Raw genomic sequence first — 18,472 nt, 5'->3', positions numbered from 1 at the left:
GGGATATGCTGGATGAAACTGCACTGGCTAGTACAACACTCATCACCCACATTTGATTACCATGAAATAAAGTGACTTACTGGCTTATTTCACGTTGGCGAGATTGAAAAGGGCCAGACTTGGCAAGGATAGTAGATTCTCTTCAATGAAGAATATCAGTGCATCAGTTACATTTCAGTGATGATCTGACATTTTCATCATCACTGAATTTTTTATTTCAGTATTATTTAATATAATGATTGTAAACTCTACACACCCATGGTGAGATCTGAACTTTTACTTCTGGAATATTCATCTCATAACCCAGCATTTGGCTACTCTCAGGAGTACGTTTATTTGTCATGTGTACACCAAAGCCTACAGTGAAAACATTGGTTGTATTAACAACCAGCACACCTATGGATGTGCCAAGGCACCACACATTCTAGTGGCAAAATAGCATGCCCAGGATGTTCAACAGAGCAACACTGAACAAGACAAGCAACAAAGCACAACCCACAAAATAAGCCCCATTCCTCCATCTCACACACAGGACAGATGAATATATACTTGGCACCATCTGCATACATTGGTAAATGTTGCACATTAACTCTGAAATCGTAGTGGTAATATAGGGCACAGTGTAAATAAAGAGGCCTGCAAAGGTTGTATATTATTTATGGGGGGATCTTTGGTATAAAGCCAGGTATTACCAATCCGAATATTATATACAGGTCAGGTTATCCTGGCAAAGAAAGACATTCTTCTAACAGAGAGACCACATAGGTTCACTGGATTGATTCCTTGGTTAGGCTAGGGATGTCGTGAAAATTGTTCTACAAGGAGAAATTAAGCAGACTGGGCCCACATAATTTAAAAGTGAAGGGAATCTCATTGAAACACACAAACCTGTTGCAGGGCTTCATTGAGTAGAAGCTGGGTGAAACTTCCCCTGCTGGAGTCTCTCTCAAAGTATGGTCACTAACTCCATCTAAGGAGGTCAGCTATTCAGGACCAAAAATCCTTTGCCAGAGAGCGGACCGTCTTTGAAATAATCTACTTAATAGTGCTGTTAAAGATCAGGCACTACTATTCTTACAGTACTCTGTTCCTAATTTAGGACAGAGATCTATAGGAAATATAGAGATATGAGATTAATAAAGTGGCATTGATCAGCTATTATTTTATTGACCTGTGATGGATACGGAAGGAGACAAAATGGTCTACTCCCATTTCTAATTATGTCGACCTTATTATTATTCTTCACGGTTCTTGGTTTAAAAAAACCCTTGGTCAAGGGTTAGAAGGCAGCTGTACAACTAATTAAAAAGATCAAATCTTACTTCAACATGAGTTGACTCAATACTCTGTCATTGTTGATGACAAATGTTTATTTTTAAAGAACAAGTACATTATGATCCATAGCAAGTTCCAACATTGTGCAAGTTATAAACTTTTTTTTGCTATTTTGTTTTAAGGCAGCCAGGTCTTCTAGATGTTTGAAAGCACAATGCCATCCAACAAATCCAAACCAAATTGCTGGATAAATCATACAGAGTTTCTCTGTTTGCCCATTGTGAAGACTCCTCCTCCCCACCCTCCTAGCTCCTCGTGGACACACAAACTCAAAGAAACAGAGTGATGCAGATTTAAATATAGCCACTGCGAGTCCTTCAAACCAGGGTGGTGGGGGAAGTAATCCAACAAGAAAACTAGGTTTAAAAAATCTGTGCAATTTACTAGCTTTAGAAGCTTCCAGTTTAAGCACAACCAAGGTTAGCTACAGCTAAGCAGGAAGAACCCATCTCCCATTCATTGAGTTCCAGATCCCATCAATAAGCCAAGCCATTTAGCTAATCAACAACCTGGAGTTGCAGTGGAGTTGTCTGGCTTCACATATCAGGCTTATAGAATCACCTGCTCAAATCTCATAGTATTAGACATAAACAAAATTAACATGAAGACAGCCCTTACTGCTTTCTCCCTTCCCAATGCTTCTTAAAGGGTCAACCACACATCAATAAATACCTCAGGATGTGATTAACCTAGAGAGGAAGAAGTAAAGATTCACAAGAACATTACTTGGACAGAAGGACTTGAATTATAAGGATAGATTAGGCTGGAACCATTTTCCTTGGAGTAAAGGAGGCTGAGGAGTAATTTTATGGAGGCATATAAAATCATGTGGGGCATAGGAAAGGTAGTCACAGTTTATCCTCCAGGGTAATGGAGTCTAAAACTAGAGGGTGTAGATTTAAAGTGAGAGGGTATGGGGGTATATATAGAGAGGACGTGGTAGAGGTCAGTATAACCTCTGTAGAGGTCAGTATAAAAATATTTAGAAAGATTCACGAATAGGAAAGGTTTAAAGGGATATGAACCCGTGCAATGGGACTAGCTCAAGAAGACACCTTGATCGGTATGGATGAATTGGGCTAAAGGGCCGGTTTCCAAGGAAAATAAAGCCACCAAGCTTACATTCTGATGCACCATCAATAACTCTCTCTGAGACGTAAAGGCGAGATATCGGCTTTTATTGACTGGAAGAAGGAACAAGCAGTGGTTGACTACCATACTACATCCTGGAGACAGAGAGGCCGGGCTCAGACCTCAATCGCCTTTATACCGGGGTCTGTGGGAGGAGCCACAGGAGCAGTCAGCAGGGGGCGTGTCCAGACAGGTATATGTAGTTCGCCACACATTCCCAATTCAATTCCCAGGTGTACAGAGAAGTGAGAAACTCTCATCATAAATTGTTTACAGACCAACAGGGCAGCCACTTGGGATTAGGAATACAGGTTGGTAAGACACCAACATGGACCAACAGGAATAGAAGGCTTTTTGTATTACAGGTCAAGTGTCAGCAATAAAGCTCCATTCCAACAGACAGAAATGTTCATATTTAAAATCATTGCTCTTAGGCAGAATTAGCTGGGATGTCAGTTCCAAAAATTAAAATATTGATTATGTTTTGATGTGCAGTACACATTACAAATAAAGATAATCTTCAAGTTATCATTTTGGATATTTCAGACCACCTCTGCAACTCCTTAGCCTGGTTTGTCCCTTTTCCAATTCAATGCTCAAGACTGAATAATGATTCATATTTATTAATAGTTATCTTCAGCCACCTTTGTGACTCTCTCACACAGAGTGTATTCTCTCATGCGTGCTTGCTTTCTCTGCTCTTCAAAATTCCCAAACTCATTCTGGTCTCTTATACACTTCAGACCTTACCATAAAAAATACTGCTGGAATGCTATTAATCAACTCTGTCCCCTCACTCAACTCTAACTTATTCCAATCTGAACTTGAAGCTTTCCCTACCCTAATAACCAACCCTGACCACTGCAAATCAGTATTTCAGTTTTTTTTTATTCTAAAGTTTTTATTTCCAATAATACCTCTGCAGGTGTTTATTTATCCCATCTACTTAGCCTACTCAAATGAAATATAAAATACCTCTTGCTTCAGGTACCTTTCCAAGCTCAGATAGGGCACTTAAGTAGAAGATTGAGAGGGGAATTGATCAAGGTATTTACAATTATGAGGGTATAGAGATGGTAAATAGATATGGTTATAGTATCTAGCAGGTTTGGATAGATACGTGGATGGTCCCAGTGCAAGTCGACAGGAATAAGCAGTTTAAATGGTTTCAGCAAGGGGCCTGCTTCTGTGCTGTACTTTTCTAGGACTCTAGAAAAAACACTAAGAAATGCTACAATTAAACAGCTCTCAACTGAACTAATTGAAAAAAACTGTACCCATGCACATTTCACAATGTCATATACTTCAATAATGATAATGTAGATTTAAATACAGCATTTCTCGTGGATCAATGGATGGCACACTTAACTCTGAATTATACTGTGGGATGAAGAGACAATAGATTTATAGAAACAGCAAAGATGTTGTGATCAGTGTTCTGGAATAATAATATTCATCTGTCGATCTACCTTATTTTGTGGAATTTTGATATTTTCTACATCATAGCAAAGACTACTCTAGTCTTACACTTCGATGCTGATATTAGCAACTCCATTTTGTTTTTGGTTTGATTATTCCCAGATCAATATTCCTAGTGTTTGCTGCAAAATGGATTATGCTAATTCAAGTTTAAAATGTGGAGTCTACATCATTCCCTCAGCCATCTGTAATCTCCTGCCACCAACTATTCAGTGATAACTTGCATCCTTAACCAAATGTTCTCTCTGAGCCCACAACCTACTTTAGAACAATTTCTTTCAGCAGGTATGTATAACAACACAAGACAGTATGCAAATAATGGATAGAATGAACCACTTAATCAGATAAACCAGCTAATAGAAACATAGAAAACCTACAGCACAAAACAGGCCCTTTGGCCCACAATACTGTGCCGAACATGTACTTCCTTTAGAAATTACCTAGGGTTACCCATAGCCCTTTATTTTTCTAAGCTCCATGTACCTATCCAGGAGTCTCTTAAAATACCCTATTGTATCTGCCTTCACCACTGTTGCCGGCAGCCCATTCCACGCACTCACCCCTGACATCTCCTCTGTGCCTTCTTCCAAGCACTTTAAAACTGTGCCCATTCATGTTAGCCATAATGGCTGAGAAACTTTACCACCATATAATAATTAATCAAGTCGGCATATATTATGGGGACAATAAAGAAGAACAAAAAAGCACAATGTATACAAAATCATTCATAGCTTCAAGCCATCTTAAAGTACAAAGTTCAAAGTAAATTTATTACCAAAGTACATATATATTACCATTTACAACCCTGAGATTAATTTTCTTGTGGGCATGCTCAATAAATCCATAATAGAGTCAATGAAAGACCACACCATCTAGAGAATTCAACCAGCATGCAAAAGACAAGAAACTGAGCAAATAGAAAAAAAATAACAATAATAAATAAATAAGCGATAAAAATTAAGAAGATGAGCTGAAGAGTCCATAGGTTGTGGAAACATTTCAGTGATGGGACGTGAAGTTGAGTCAAGTTACTCCCTTTGGTTCATGAGCCTGACTGTTGAGGGGTAATAACTGTTCCTGAACCTGGTGATGGGAGTCCTGATGGCTGCAATGAGAAGAGAGCATGACCTAGGTGGTGTGGGTTCCTGATGATGGATGCTGCTTTCTTGCAACAACACTTTCACATAGATGTGCTCAATGGTGGGAAGGGCTTTACCTGTGACAAACTGGGTATGTATATAAAAGTCAACCCAAGTAAAATACACAGGTTCATAGTTGAGGGATTTCCAATGCTGAATAAGAAAACAAAATGTTTGTGCCAGTCAGTGGCACAAGCATCTATGAAATGATTAAATAATGCTTTTGTAATCTGAAAGTACATTTACATACTTGAAAAGTGGCAGCTCTAACAGTACAGCATTCCAAGGAAGTGTTGGCTCAGATTATGGGCTCGGCTTGAAATTCTGGGGGGGGGGGGGGGGGGGGGAGTGAAAGAGATGTTTTAAAAAGCATAACTAATTTCAGAAGTAAGAGTGCTATGCATTGAATCAAAGCCAACATGTAAATGAATTTAAGCCATTTGAATACAGCAATGAATCCATTTTCTTGAAATCATTTGACTATACCAGTCCCAGTGTTTAATGACAAAATTTACTCAAATTTTCCATTGCAACAGCTAGGTAGTCACTGGGAAGTATATTAGTTCAAGTCACAATTACAACAATTTTTTTAAACCCGGAAATTACCATCAATGATTTTAACATAATCTGCATACACAAAATCAGGCATCCTTCTCAAATTGACATTGACAAGGTATGGAAGCAAGTAACCTCCCTACCTTCAGGGCCAATAAAAAGGAAACAAAACTAATGAGAGGGAACAAAATTCTAATTTTAGTGGCCAAATGTACTGTATTGGTCACTAACTAGGGATGTGGTGAAAATTAACTTGTGATTGATCAATGAATAAAAACAAAACAAAGTGTTCAGATATTTAGCTAATAAGCATAATCAGAATGGATTTTATGGCACTTAATATTCTTAATCTATATTATTCCCGCTTGCTCATTGTGGTGAACTACATATACCTGTCTGGACTGCTCCTGTGGCTCCTCCCACAGACCCCTGCTGACTGCTCCTGTGGCTCCTCTCACAGACCCCTGTATAAAGGCGATTGAGGCCTGTGCCCGGCCTCACTCTCCAGGATGTAGCGTTGTTCATTCTTCCAGTCAATAGAAGCGATATCTCGTTCTTACGTCTCAGAGTGAGTTATTGATGGTGCATCACTCATAAATAGTTGTACTGCTTGTAATAGCAAATGCTTATCTGTGTTTTTCTCTTAGTCATACATGTTTAAATCTAAGTTCCCACTAATCTATATACAACTCAGTTTAGAGGTGTAATGCGTTCTTGGAACCATGAAAAGGTTTTGCTCAACAACAGACAGAAAATGCACTAAAGATGTGACGGTGACCTGGAAAGAACTCAATGGCCCATTCGATTCCGCACAAATACTGTCCCTGTGCATCACAACAAATATACTAGCCTCTCCACACCCAGGTCAGGAGTCCTAAGACGGAACAAACTTTATCAGGTTGTGACTATTACGCGGTGATCGCACATCCAGGACAAGTGTTACAATAACTTCAGCCACTTAAGTGTATTTTTTGTTTCATTTTTATCCATAGATCTGTCCAAGCTAATTTCACCCTCAGTTAAAGGGTAACAAGTTTGGTTATTAAAATTAGTGCACAAAAAAACACAACATTTCGACTCATTATTCCAAACGGCACAGCACAGCACAGCACTTACATATAATGGAAGCAGCACATTTTGGAACACTATACTGGTCTTTGATCACCGTTACATAACGACTCGGTTCCAATAATAGAAATGTTAAAATACGTAGAGCCGTGGAATTGTATAATTCACGAGGATTTTGCGAAGATTCGGCATGACATCCAAAACCTTGACAAACTTCTATAGATGTGTGGTGGAGAGAACTTTGATTGGCTGCATCACAGCCTGGTATGGAAACACCAATGCCCTTGAACAGAAAGTTCTACAAAAAGTAGGGGATACGGCTCAGTCTATCACGGGTAAAGTCCTCCCAACTCATTGAGCACATCTACATGAAACGATGTCGCAGGAAAGCAGCATCCATTATCGGGTACCCCCACCACCAAGGCCATACTTTCCCCTCACTGCTGCCATCAGGAAGGTGGTACAGCAGCCTCAGGGCTCACACCACCAGGTTCGGGAATCAGACTCTTGAACCAAAGGGTCAACCTCACCTGCCCCATCACCGAAAAGATCCCACAACCAATGGACTTAATGACTCTTCATCTCATGTTTTCGTTATTTATTGCTTCTATCTTCTGTATTTGCACACTGGTTGAACGCCCAAGTTGATGTGGTCTTTCATTGATTCTATTATGCTTATTATTCTGTTATAGATTTTTAAAATATGTCCGCAAAAATGAATCTCAGGGTTGTATATGGTGACATATGGACTATGATAATATATTTATTTTGAACTTTAATAAAAACATTCAATAAACCAAGCCCAGATTGTAAATTCACAATGTTACGTCAATGACCCACATTAGCAATTCCAATTAAGTCAATGCAAATATCACTGTAGTTACACCCAGCGTAGCTTCATACCGTTGTCAGGCAAAAATCCGACTTAGAATAAATCAGTATTAAAAGTGGAAATATGAAAACAGGTGGTCAGCCTAAGCCACAAGTGACAATTCGATCAGCCATAACAACAAAGTCAAACTGTGAATTGGGCAAGACCCCCCACACACACTCTCTTACCGCCTCTATTGGCGCCTATGAACAAGTTTCCCTGTCAAGTTACCTTGACACTGCCACTGAACAGCTGACTGAGTACATACACTTCCTGGTTTACACCACCAAACCTAGTCAACCATTTCTTAAAATGCAAATACCACAATAATGTAAAAAGGCGAGTCAGATGACAAGGTTTAAGGTACGGACGATGAGATTAAAGGGCAAACACACGCACACACACAGATACAACATTATATCAGAGGCATCTCTAGGTCACAGGCTGGCCTAGTGTTGGAGGCAGTCAACATCAACCTACCTCTCTCATTGGGGATTTCCATCCTGTCTGAGGAGCGCGGGTAATAGTATTGTCCCCCTCCGGGAAAATATCTGGCTTGGAGAACCAGGGGTTGATTTCTCACGTCAATCGCTGCCCTGTCATGGTGTTTTCATGCAGCTTGCCTGGCCGGAGGACCCTGTACATTTAAACGCATCCTCAGCTCTGATTGGTTGCGACCATGGCGTCACCAACCGCTCACTCCCACAACTGCGTCACAGACAAGGGCGTTCGCCTGAAAATACTTTTATTAATTTATACACCTTTTCCATCCTATCCAGATTAGTTAGGAACATTAAACGCCGAAGAATATATTTTTCCCACATTTATTTATTACGATACACTCGTTTATAGGTCTCCTTACCTGTAGTTTGATTGACGTCACCCGGTCGTCAAGGGGAAAAAAGAACTTCTTACTCATTTGTAATCGTCCGGCGCAACAAAGTAGTTCCCATAAAATGAAATACACCAGGAGACAGACTGAAATAATGTTTTCAGGGAGCGATTCAAGACAAATATAAACGAATTGTGTTGATCTTGAGTCGTTTGTGAGTAGCGGAATGGGATGTGAAGTGAAAAACCGTGAAGTTGGTGCTGCGAGGATGTGGGTTGCGGAGGAAAGAGTTCCGGGCGGTGAGGCGTCCTCCCTCCCTCTCGCCGGCATTGAGTAAAGGCGGACAAGGAGCCGGCATCTTAGCTCTTCATTCATCCTCGTGTTCGTCATCTTTACCGTCCGTTTCACATCTCCTCTGAAAGCACTCGTCGTTTCAATGATGCCTGGCTATGACAGAGGTGATCGCAGCAGAGACCGCGGCGGGTGAGCGAATTTTCAATCAGAATTTTAAGTTAATATCCGCCTGCTCGGTGAAGAATAAAACCGGTTCCCTTCTCATGGCTAGAAAATGCCGGGTGGGGGAGGGAGCGCCTTCTGGTCCGCAAACAAACCCAATGCGGTACTGTTAAGATTATGTATGATTCGTGTTTGTGAATACAACGCGTTTCTATAAAATTTAAAATTTGGTTCAACCAATGACCATTTTAATATTCAACATTTGTATTTTCGCCGCAGGAAAAAAAAGCCATATTATCTTAAATCTTCATTTTTCCCCATCTGACCTCGTGTGAGAGGTTTCCCCCTTGTACCGCTTTATCTAAAATGGCCGGAAGATTGGGTGGTAGTGATGGAGCGGGTGGGACAAAATGGATCTCTCGTCACCTTCTCTACCATCCCCGGCCATGTGCGTCGCATGGAGTTGCCCGGCTCCGATACAAATCAGTAAGTGTTAAAGACAAATCCTCCCATTTACAGCTTCGGGAGCGCACCTCGCTTCGGTGGCAGCCGAAACGCGCCTGTTGCCGGTAGGAAGTTCGGACAGCCCGGGGAGAAGCTGAGGAAGAGGAAATGGGACCTGAACGAGCTGCCCAAGTTCGAGAAAAACTTCTACGTCGAGCACATGGACGTGGTGAACCGACCTCCGGTAAGGCCCCTTAATTTGTTCCCGTTTAATAATAAATGGTTACATATCAATGTTCTTCGTACCAATACCAAAATGGGGAAGGGAAAAAAAAAGTCAGTCATAAAACGGGGAACAAGGTGAGGCCAAACTTGTGATTGATGTTGTGATAGCGTGTTCCTGATAATTGCTCTTGGGTTTTTTCCTAAGATGACTCAAACCCTATTAGTCACCAATGCTTGGTCGCCTTCTGTAATCTATATGGCTGTTGAGCGGATATCTGAATTTGAGCTTTGGGTTTTAATGTTTGGCTTCCCCCTGCTGGACATTCTTCTGAAGTAATTTATCCACGTAAAGGAAAATTAGCTTTTTCAATGAGTACCGCAACTGCCATGACTTCTTAATTTCATTTTTGTCTTTGTACTGGTTGATGTGGACAGAACTTACTTCCTTTATAATTTAACTTTTCAGTTTGCATACAAGTAGGCGATAAGTTTGTGATGGATTTAACAACACTTTTATGGTATTAATATTTTGTACTTTTATAACCAAAACAGCAAGAAATTGAACAGTACAGAAGAAACAAAGAAATAACAGTGAAAGGGCTTGGCTGTCCAAAACCAGTTTTCAACTTTGTTGAAGCAAGTTTCCCAAGTAAGTATGTGATACTAATCCTGGCTTTAATGTAACTGGCTTTTTATCAATATTGCCCTGAGACTTGATTGCAGACATTGTAATCTGTACTGGTGTAAATAAAGTAAAATGGGTTTGATTATCATTGCAACATCTAAGTTTGCTTACTAAGATATCAGCAGAATTTTTGTTTCAGTGTTGAATGTGAGGCTTTGCAAAGTTAAAATCTGTAAATAGTATCAAATTGAATTCATGTCAGAAACAAACTTGCAGATGCTGGTAATCTGGAGCCACAGAAAAGATGCTGCAGGAATTCAATTGATCAGGCAGTATCTGAAAGGTCTTGACTAGAAACGTCCTACATTTTTTCCATAGATCCTGCCTGACTTGAGTTCCTCGAGAACCTTTTCTATGCTGGCATGGTGATGTATGTCTGTGTATACTAATGCATTATGTACACAATTACAGACAGAGAATGCAGAAAGGTGTTGAAAGATGGGACACTGCTGTATGATGAATGTTATTGCTTTAGTAACCAGAATTTGAAGAGTTTAAATGAAGAAAAGTTGTGATGAAATCATTGTGATGAAATGTCAATAGTGCAGTACTTTGTTGTGGCTCAAACTTGCATTTCTAAAAATGTTAAACCTATTCCTCTCTACAGCATATGTATTGGATGTTTTAATGCAACAAAATTTCACAGAACCAACAGCTATTCAGGCACAAGGCTGGCCTGTTGCACTTAGTGGCAAGGATATGGTTGGAATTGCTCAGACTGGGTCTGGTAAAACACTTGCTGTAAGTATACTGGTAATTTGTGGGTGCTAGAGGTAATCTTATCTTGTTTTTCTTTGATTACAGTCTGTGATTGGCCACACAGTTCTCCCTTCCATCTCATGGTCATATGTATGGCATGGAAAGAACACTTTGGCTCTCTTGGTTCATCCTAACCATTAGCATTTTGGCAAATCTCATTATTATTTTCCTTGTGTTCCCTTCAACTATGCTGGTCCATGGCCATAGATTTAACTTGCATTTATATAAGGGACAAATTATAATGGTCATTTACTCTCCGGGACACAGGAGGAACTCCATAAGGCCAAAGATGAACTTGCACACTTTGTGCACAGACAACAGTTGGAGGGCAGAACTGAACCAAGTTTTTGGCTGTGCTGCAGTGGCTGTACCAGCAGTGTTTGTGTCACCCAATTCAGACATTGTGATTGGCAGAATCATGTTTATCTATTCTTTTATTTAACCAGCTAAGACAGATGGGGAACCTGAAATAACTTCTGCTTTGAACACTGCCCTTTTGTCCATGACAATCTATCTTAAATTTATTTTTTTGTGCTGTTCTTCCTGGTAGGTGGTGTAAGATGTTTGTGCATGCTATATCAACATGAGGGTGGCAGAGTGGAGACACTTCTGTACCAAATTAAGTGTAAAGTGCTGTTTTTCCTCCACTAGCCTCCTGCAGGGCCCCCCTGGGCAAGATATAGCAACTGCTTAGTGCCCCCTCTCTCCTCTTCTCCCCCCCCCCTCCCCCCAAGATCAGGGTCACATGAAACCATGGGAGCAGGTAGTGGATGGTCATATGAGCAGCTGGTGCACATCACAAGTCTTGGTTATTTGACAAATGGCACGGGGCAGATTTGAAGGGTATTGATAATGGCGGTGATCTGGCTCCTTTAAGCACTGTGCAGTACCTTGGTTGTGGTCTTGGGGTCATTGGTGGGGCTTCTTAAACTCATGTGGCTTGTAGTCATCTGCAACCTTGCTATTTATATCCAACTTTAACTACGGTATGTGTGTTGACATAGCAACAGCTTAATTCTGAAAGACTTGTTCTTGTTTCCATCCATGGTATGGTCTCTCCCTACCTCTAATTTTCTTCAGATATGCAACTAGGTGTCTCCAAATTTGACCACTTGATTTTCCTAAATTATTACAGGTGGCTGTACCTTAATTGTAAACTCTAAATTTAATATATTTGCCTCCACATTGTGCTTCTTAACACCTACCTATCTACCATGTCTAATTGTTGCCATAACCTTGTATAGCTCAACATTGAAACTTAGTCAGTCCTTTGGTGATGTGCCTTATCTTTGTATAGATGCAATTCCTATAATTATGCTAATCTGTGTATTCATTAACTAACCTAAAACTGAAGGACTGTAGTGGTACGTACAGTCTAATCTAAAAGATTGCACTTGTGATGTAAAACTAGGATTCCCAATCTTCATTTCAAACTGGTGTTCTCAGTTGGTCATTTGCTGCTATGCTGATAACATTTCTTGGTTAATTGCTGATTAAGTAATTTTCAATACTGTGAAATGTGCCCTTCAAGATGAATTTTAAGAACTATGGAATGTTTCACTAATTGTAGTGATAGTGAATTTGATTTCACTGACATTAAGGATATTTCGTGTTTGTAGTTTGAGTTCTTCCTATAAACTTTGTTGGCTCTAGATATTTTTGTCAATGTATTATTCTAATTTTGACCTGTGCAGTTTATGTACAATTAATTTACTCTCTCTCATTTCTTTGCAGTACTTGTTGCCAGCTATTGTTCACATAAATCATCAGCCTTTTCTGGAACGTGGTGATGGACCCATAGTAAGCTCTGTTTTATTTGAATTGCAAGAATTGTTAATGGGTTGAAAGTTGACATTAACCCAAAATCTTTCTTCTTAGTGTTTAGTACTAGCACCAACAAGAGAGCTGGCTCAACAAGTACAACATGTGGCACACGATTACGGAAGAGCATCCCGTCTAAAATCAACTTGTATTTATGGAGGGGCTCCAAAGGGTCCACAGATTCGGGATCTTGAAAGAGGTATTGTGCCTTTTTGTTGTAAATAAATTGCTGGATTTCTGCTGTTCTCTTATTCAAATGATTTAACTACTTTTTATTTCCTATAGGTGTTGAGATCTGTATTGCAACACCTGGTAGATTAATAGACTTTTTGGAAGCTGGCAAGACAAATCTTAGAAGATGCACGTATCTGGTACTGGACGAGGCAGATCGAATGCTTGACATGGGCTTTGAGCCACAGATCCGGAAAATTGTAGAGCAAATTAGGGTAAGTATTTTGAATCTTTTACTATAATGGGCTTGCATTTGAAATGCTTTATTCAAAATGTCTGACTAATTGATCTGTTGAAAGCCATTTTGAAGTGGGTGACACAGTTGCTGTTCGGTAATTGGCCAGCAGTGTTGCTGTAGAGCAGCTGGGAAATCCTCCTCTGAACATTGTGTGTGAATTTTCTGAAGAAAGCCATTGAGTCTACCTATCTAATTTTTTTGCTGTAACAATGGCATGCCTCCTGTTCTTAATATATTGTCCCAAATACACAATTTTGTCCAGCCCCTTTGATCAATGAAATTTAACGTAATATTTCCCTACAATTATTCCTGTACAGTTAGACAAATAAGCAGCAGGTGTTTCACACCTGCTCTTCATTTTGTTCCAGTATTTTTTTTTTAGCACAAACGATGTAGCTTTAAAAAAGTAATTTCTCATGCTTCTGGTGTTCAGTGCATTTTTCCCTAACTTTGTGGACCAATTTTCATTTTTTTCTCCCAGCCTGACAGGCAGACGTTGATGTGGAGTGCAACTTGGCCTAAGGAGGTTCGGCAATTGGCTGAAGACTTCTTGAAGGAGTATGTTCAGATTAACATAGGTGCATTGGAGCTTAGTGCTAATCATAACATTCTGCAGATTATAGACGTATGTCAGGAGGTTGAGAAGGATGACAAGTAAGTGAAAATTGGGTAGCAACATTCATCTGATTACAATGTTATTTACCAAATTCATTTTTCCTACCTCTAATTTTCCTTGTCTTTTCTAAAATAAACTTGGTATTTAAATGCTTGTTGAGTTACCTTTTTCCACTCCAATTTTAAAAGGTGGTTTGAGTCAAATGTAGCCCATATACTTGAGCTCAGCTCCCATTCCACTCGCTTCCTCTTCTTTCTCTCTGCCCCCCCCCCCCCCCAAATTGGAGTGGACTAGCAGCAAAAGATAGACTGTTTTCTAACTTGCTGACCTTGAAAGTATTCCCAAGTAAGACATGGGTGGATGAAGCAAAGTCATTTGAATTTTCTGAATATTTGGTTTTAAATAGCATCTTTGTTTTGATGCACACTATTATAGATAGAGCTGGCTTCACCTGTCAAAGGAGAAAGCTAAAAATCCAATGAAATCTGCTAACCATAAATCAGATTGGATGCTGAGATTGGGCTTATTTTGTCTTTAATTGCCTTTAATGTTTGACAAAAAATCTTCTGTACATTTATAATTACTAATGACTAAAACTTAATTGTGGCTTTCTATATTAGATTGCTAAGGTTGATGGAGGAAATAATGAGTGAAAAAGAAAACAAAACAATTATTTTTGTGGAAACGAAGCGAAGATGTGATGAACTCACAAGACGAATGAGGAGAGATGGGTGAGCACTTAATGTTGCAACTTGACTTGTCAATTCATGTAGCATGCTGTTAGTTTCACTATTAAATTTTTGATACATGAACATATCTGCTTCCTGTTATACCTACATTTTCTGAACAGCTTTTTGGGTTATTTTGGTGAAAACTGATTATTGCTCAAATAGTATAAGCCTTTCAGGGGGGCAGTAGTGGCCAAAAATATAGGGTGAAATGTAAATGATCTTGAGCTGCTTTAATATTATGCACATCTGCTCACAGTAGTATCTAACATTATGGAGATTAGAAAGCATGCCATCATAAACCACTATAAAATTAGTCATTCAGCATATGCATTGTGCCTATAGCATAAATTGAGGTTTTTTGTTAGGGTTGGCAATATAGTGACATTAACAATTGAGATTTACTAATATATTTCAAGCCTGCTGAATCACATTTGTGAAATGATGGAAAGATTTGGAGCAATGCACGTGACTGGTTGGTTAGATTTATAGGGGGCTATGAAGCGAGATTCTATGAATTACTCATGCACCAAGTATCTAGTTTCTAAAAGTAAGTGAAATCATTTCTGAGAAATGAACTACTGGACTTATTAAATAAGATTCAGATTTTTTCCTTTCCAGGTCTAATTATTTTTCATTTTCTTGATCTGTAGGTGGCCAGCCATGTGCATTCACGGTGACAAGAGTCAGCCAGAGCGTGACTGGGTTCTAAATGGTAAGCGATTCACCAGCTTGAGCTTGAGCTTGAGCTTTATCTTTTAAGCATTTCTGAATATGCACTATTTAACTTTTTCTTTTCCTCCCCAATTAGAGTTTCGGTCAGGCAAAGCACCAATCCTTATTGCGACAGATGTTGCTTCCAGAGGTTTAGGTTAGTAATGCCAGTCCACCTTGTGACTTTCCTCCACTTTATTCAAAGATTTAAAGAAAGTATACTATTGCTTTCTTTAACATGTCTTTGCATTTTTTTTTCTAAGTTGTGTAAAGGTGCAGTCTTTGTGGCAGGGCCTAGGCATGACAGTTCGAGGACGCGAGAGGGGGAAGGAGGACAAATCGATGTGATCGGCTGGCAGCTACCCAGTCGAGTACAAAGATGCTGAACAGAGGGAGCATTGTGCCAGTAATCTTCAAAAGGCGGAATGGTCAACATTTACCCGCCACCCTAAAATGTTCTCGCCCTGGATGACGTGAAGCACTTACCATTCATTAAAACTTTGGTTCTTTTGTTTACTTTTTTTTATGATTACTCAGGATATGCCCTGGTTTCATTTTCCCCCATTTTGCTTAGCTAATTTTTTTTTAAAGCTAGCAAGTTTACCAAAATAATGGTGCGCCGAACAAGTGTCTTATTGTTAAACTTTGTTCACTGCTTCATGTGTTTTTTCAAATGGAGAGCCCAGTTAACCTCAGTAAGCTCCTTCCCAGAAATTGGTGGTGAGTACTGGCACAAGTTAGTGAAAGATTGGTAGATTAGTTAACATTGAATCTAGCAGTGTAATGCCCTCATAATTTCTGAAGTTCCTCCCTCACCTAGTGTAGTCATGTCGGGACCTGCCAAACAGAGACATTTTCTCAAGTGAACACTGGCTTCTTAGAAGTGCTTGCCTAGACAAGATGTCAAAAGGAAAACCTAAGTAGGGAAGTACTGGGGATGTAGGTGTCCATTGGGCTCTGTTTAATTGTAGTCTATTTTGGTCTTGGCAAGACGTGCAGTGTGGCCTGAATCCTGAGCTTCTCATGAATGTGTAGGAAGGACCTTGCCTGACTGTTATAAGGTCCTGAATGGCACATGAAGAGGCAACAATGTACAAAGTGGCCCCAACTGTATAGAAGCATCCGGATGTCACTTGATAACATGTGGGGAGTTCGCTGACTTGGGAATGGACTAGTGAATGCATACTCCCAATGGTAAGATCTCAAAATATCTCTGATTTTTGGGTTGTTCTTTTTTTTAAGGGGAGTGTGCATTGTTTTCTCTTCCCACAGTAGTATTCCCACAAGATTTGATCTAAGGGTTGTTTTAACATTTGCTTTACAGTCATTGATGCTGCGGCTGTTTGCTCACTTGCTAACTTCTGTTTTTGATCTGACTGTTGTGGTGTGCATAACATGCGCCTGCTTTTGCAACACTGCAACACTTTACAGATGTTGAAGATGTGAAATTTGTCATCAATTATGACTACCCTAACTCCTCTGAAGACTATATTCACCGCATTGGGCGAACTGCCCGCAGTTCCAAAACTGGCACCGCTTACACGTTCTTTACTCCTGGCAACATAAAGCAGGCAAATGACCTTATCTCTGTGCTTCGTGAGGCAAATCAGGCTATCAACCCAAAGCTAATTCAGATGGTGGAAGACAGAGGTTCAGGTAATTACATGGCAAAATCTTCTAAAATTCTACTCAAGGATCACATTTTGCATTTTACATCCAGCCGAACTGGATTTCAGTATTACACTTGTAGTTTGGACTTTAAAGGGGTTTGGAAGATTAAAGGGTAACATTTGTGGGTACTCAGAATAAACTAGTGGATTGGCTTGAAGTTGGAAGCATGAAATAGAATTTGAATATAAATGGATTAAATTAACTTGCAGCTTGGCCAACTGAACTAAACCTGTATTTAAAGCTGCTGTGGTTTTGTGGAAAGGGTTCAAACCCTAAAGTCCTAGTTTGGGTTGTCATAAGTTTGGTTTGATCTGAGCCAGTTAGTTGAGTGACATTTGATTTCATGGTAATCTGTATGATTATATGCTGATCTTAAGTAAGTGTGCATTTTAATTGGACAGGTCGTTCCAGGAGTAGAGGTGGCTATAAAGACGATCGCCGTGATGACAGAAGAGACCGATTCTCTGGTTCCAACAGGATTGGAGGCTACAGTTTTAGGAATAGGGATAGTTTGGACAGGGTATATGGAGCAGGAGGCAGAGAGAATGGTTTTACACAGACATTTGCTTCTGCAAACCAACAAACCACCTTTGTTTCTGGGAAATTTGGATCCACGAACAACTTTCCAAATCTGGCTCGGTTTGGAAATTCCAATTTTCCAGGATCTGTAAACCAGGGAACCAATGCATTTGGCAATCAGAGTCAAAATGGTTACAAGGCTGTTAATAGCAAGGTCCAGCAGTTTGCAAGTGGCCATTCTGGTACCAATGCCATGCAGAGCAATGGCATTGGTCAACAGTCTGTGGGAGCTCAGTACCAGTATCCACCCCCACCTTTGATGGGAATGGGTTTCCAAGCACAAACTGGTTATCCTATGCCTCTTGCATATAGTGGAATGCAGAAATAACTTATTAAACTAGATGTCAATTTTTTCCATTCTCTTCTGACATGTACTGTAACTTTGTTTGAGGATGAGGAAGTTCTTTAATATTAGAAACAATTGATATTCCAAGAAAGACTGCAGTGCAGCAGTAGGATTGGTGCACTTTCCCCATTATTTAATTTTTTGTTACTTTACATTCCTCAAATTTTTTGTTAGTTTTTTCTATTAGAATGGCAGATTAATATTATACAAGTTTAACTTATGCATAAAGTACCACAGTGTATGTAAAGATGCATGTCCTTCCAATATGGAAGTTTGGAAGTCTTGGAGTTCTGTATGTATGTAACTGCCAAAGTGTCATTTTAAATAAAAGTTTAAAAATTTGGATTCTGTTGTACATTATTAAGAATACATCAGTTTACACAATTGCATGTTCTGAAATAGCACTATGACTTGTGTGTGTATTCTAGTTATTGCTATGAATTTAAAGCTGAGAACTGCTATTGGGTGAGATCAGGGGAGATGGTAAAGAATCACCAAAACACAAATTTAGATGTAACTTGGCTATGATACGGGGAAAAAATTTGAAAC

At 39.6% G+C, this 18,472-nt stretch overlaps 2 protein-coding genes across 4 annotated transcripts in view; one reads left to right on the top strand and one right to left on the bottom strand.

The window, feature by feature from the left end:
- Nucleotides 1-8,238, bottom strand: part of LOC140714789 (centrosomal protein of 95 kDa-like) — a 53,363-nt gene extending 45,125 nt beyond the window's left edge. For both annotated transcript variants that reach the window (XM_073026361.1, XM_073026362.1), the window contains exon 1: nt 8,059-8,238. In XM_073026361.1, coding sequence (XP_072882462.1) covers nt 8,059-8,080 — 22 coding nt within the window. In that variant the 5' untranslated portion in view covers nt 8,081-8,238. The remainder of the gene's footprint in view (nt 1-8,058) is intronic.
- A 475-nt stretch (nt 8,239-8,713) lies between these two features.
- Nucleotides 8,714-18,268, top strand: ddx5 (DEAD (Asp-Glu-Ala-Asp) box helicase 5). Of its 2 annotated transcripts, none has more exons than XR_012095998.1 (13): nt 8,714-8,893; nt 9,386-9,554; nt 10,088-10,184; nt 10,828-10,961; nt 12,714-12,779; nt 12,858-12,999; nt 13,086-13,246; nt 13,751-13,923; nt 14,506-14,616; nt 15,267-15,328; nt 15,425-15,484; nt 15,591-16,521; nt 16,652-16,901. XR_012095998.1 is itself a non-coding variant. In XM_073026364.1 (13 exons), the coding sequence occupies exons 1-13, from the start codon at nt 8,847-8,849 to the stop codon at nt 17,903-17,905; spliced, it is 1,953 nt and encodes a 650-aa protein (XP_072882465.1). In that variant the 5' UTR covers nt 8,719-8,846; the 3' UTR covers nt 17,906-18,268. The 2 variants fall into 2 exon arrangements, 1 of the variants encoding a protein (XP_072882465.1); XM_073026364.1 differs by lacking the exon at nt 15,591-16,521 and adding an exon at nt 17,400-18,268 and having other exon boundaries at nt 8,719-8,893; nt 16,759-16,983.
- Nucleotides 18,269-18,472: the final 204 nt, after the last annotated feature.

The sequence above is a fragment of the Hemitrygon akajei genome, chromosome 22 (assembly GCF_048418815.1).
Source record: "Hemitrygon akajei chromosome 22, sHemAka1.3, whole genome shotgun sequence".
In the NCBI taxonomy this organism is placed as follows: domain Eukaryota; kingdom Metazoa; phylum Chordata; class Chondrichthyes; order Myliobatiformes; family Dasyatidae; genus Hemitrygon; species Hemitrygon akajei.
This window is presented reverse-complemented; position numbering and strand designations above follow the sequence as displayed.

Excerpts from the sequence above, each read along its gene's own strand:
- ddx5 (XM_073026364.1), top strand. The coding sequence starts at position 8,847 with ATGATGCCTGGCTATGACAGAGGTGATCGCAGCAGAGACCGCGGCGG. Across the intron at positions 10,185-10,827 it reads TGTTGAAGCAAGTTTCCCAA|CATATGTATTGGATGTTTTA; the intron begins GTAAGTATGTGA and ends TCCTCTCTACAG. Across the intron at positions 15,329-15,424 it reads GCGTGACTGGGTTCTAAATG|AGTTTCGGTCAGGCAAAGCA; the intron begins GTAAGCGATTCA and ends CTCCCCAATTAG.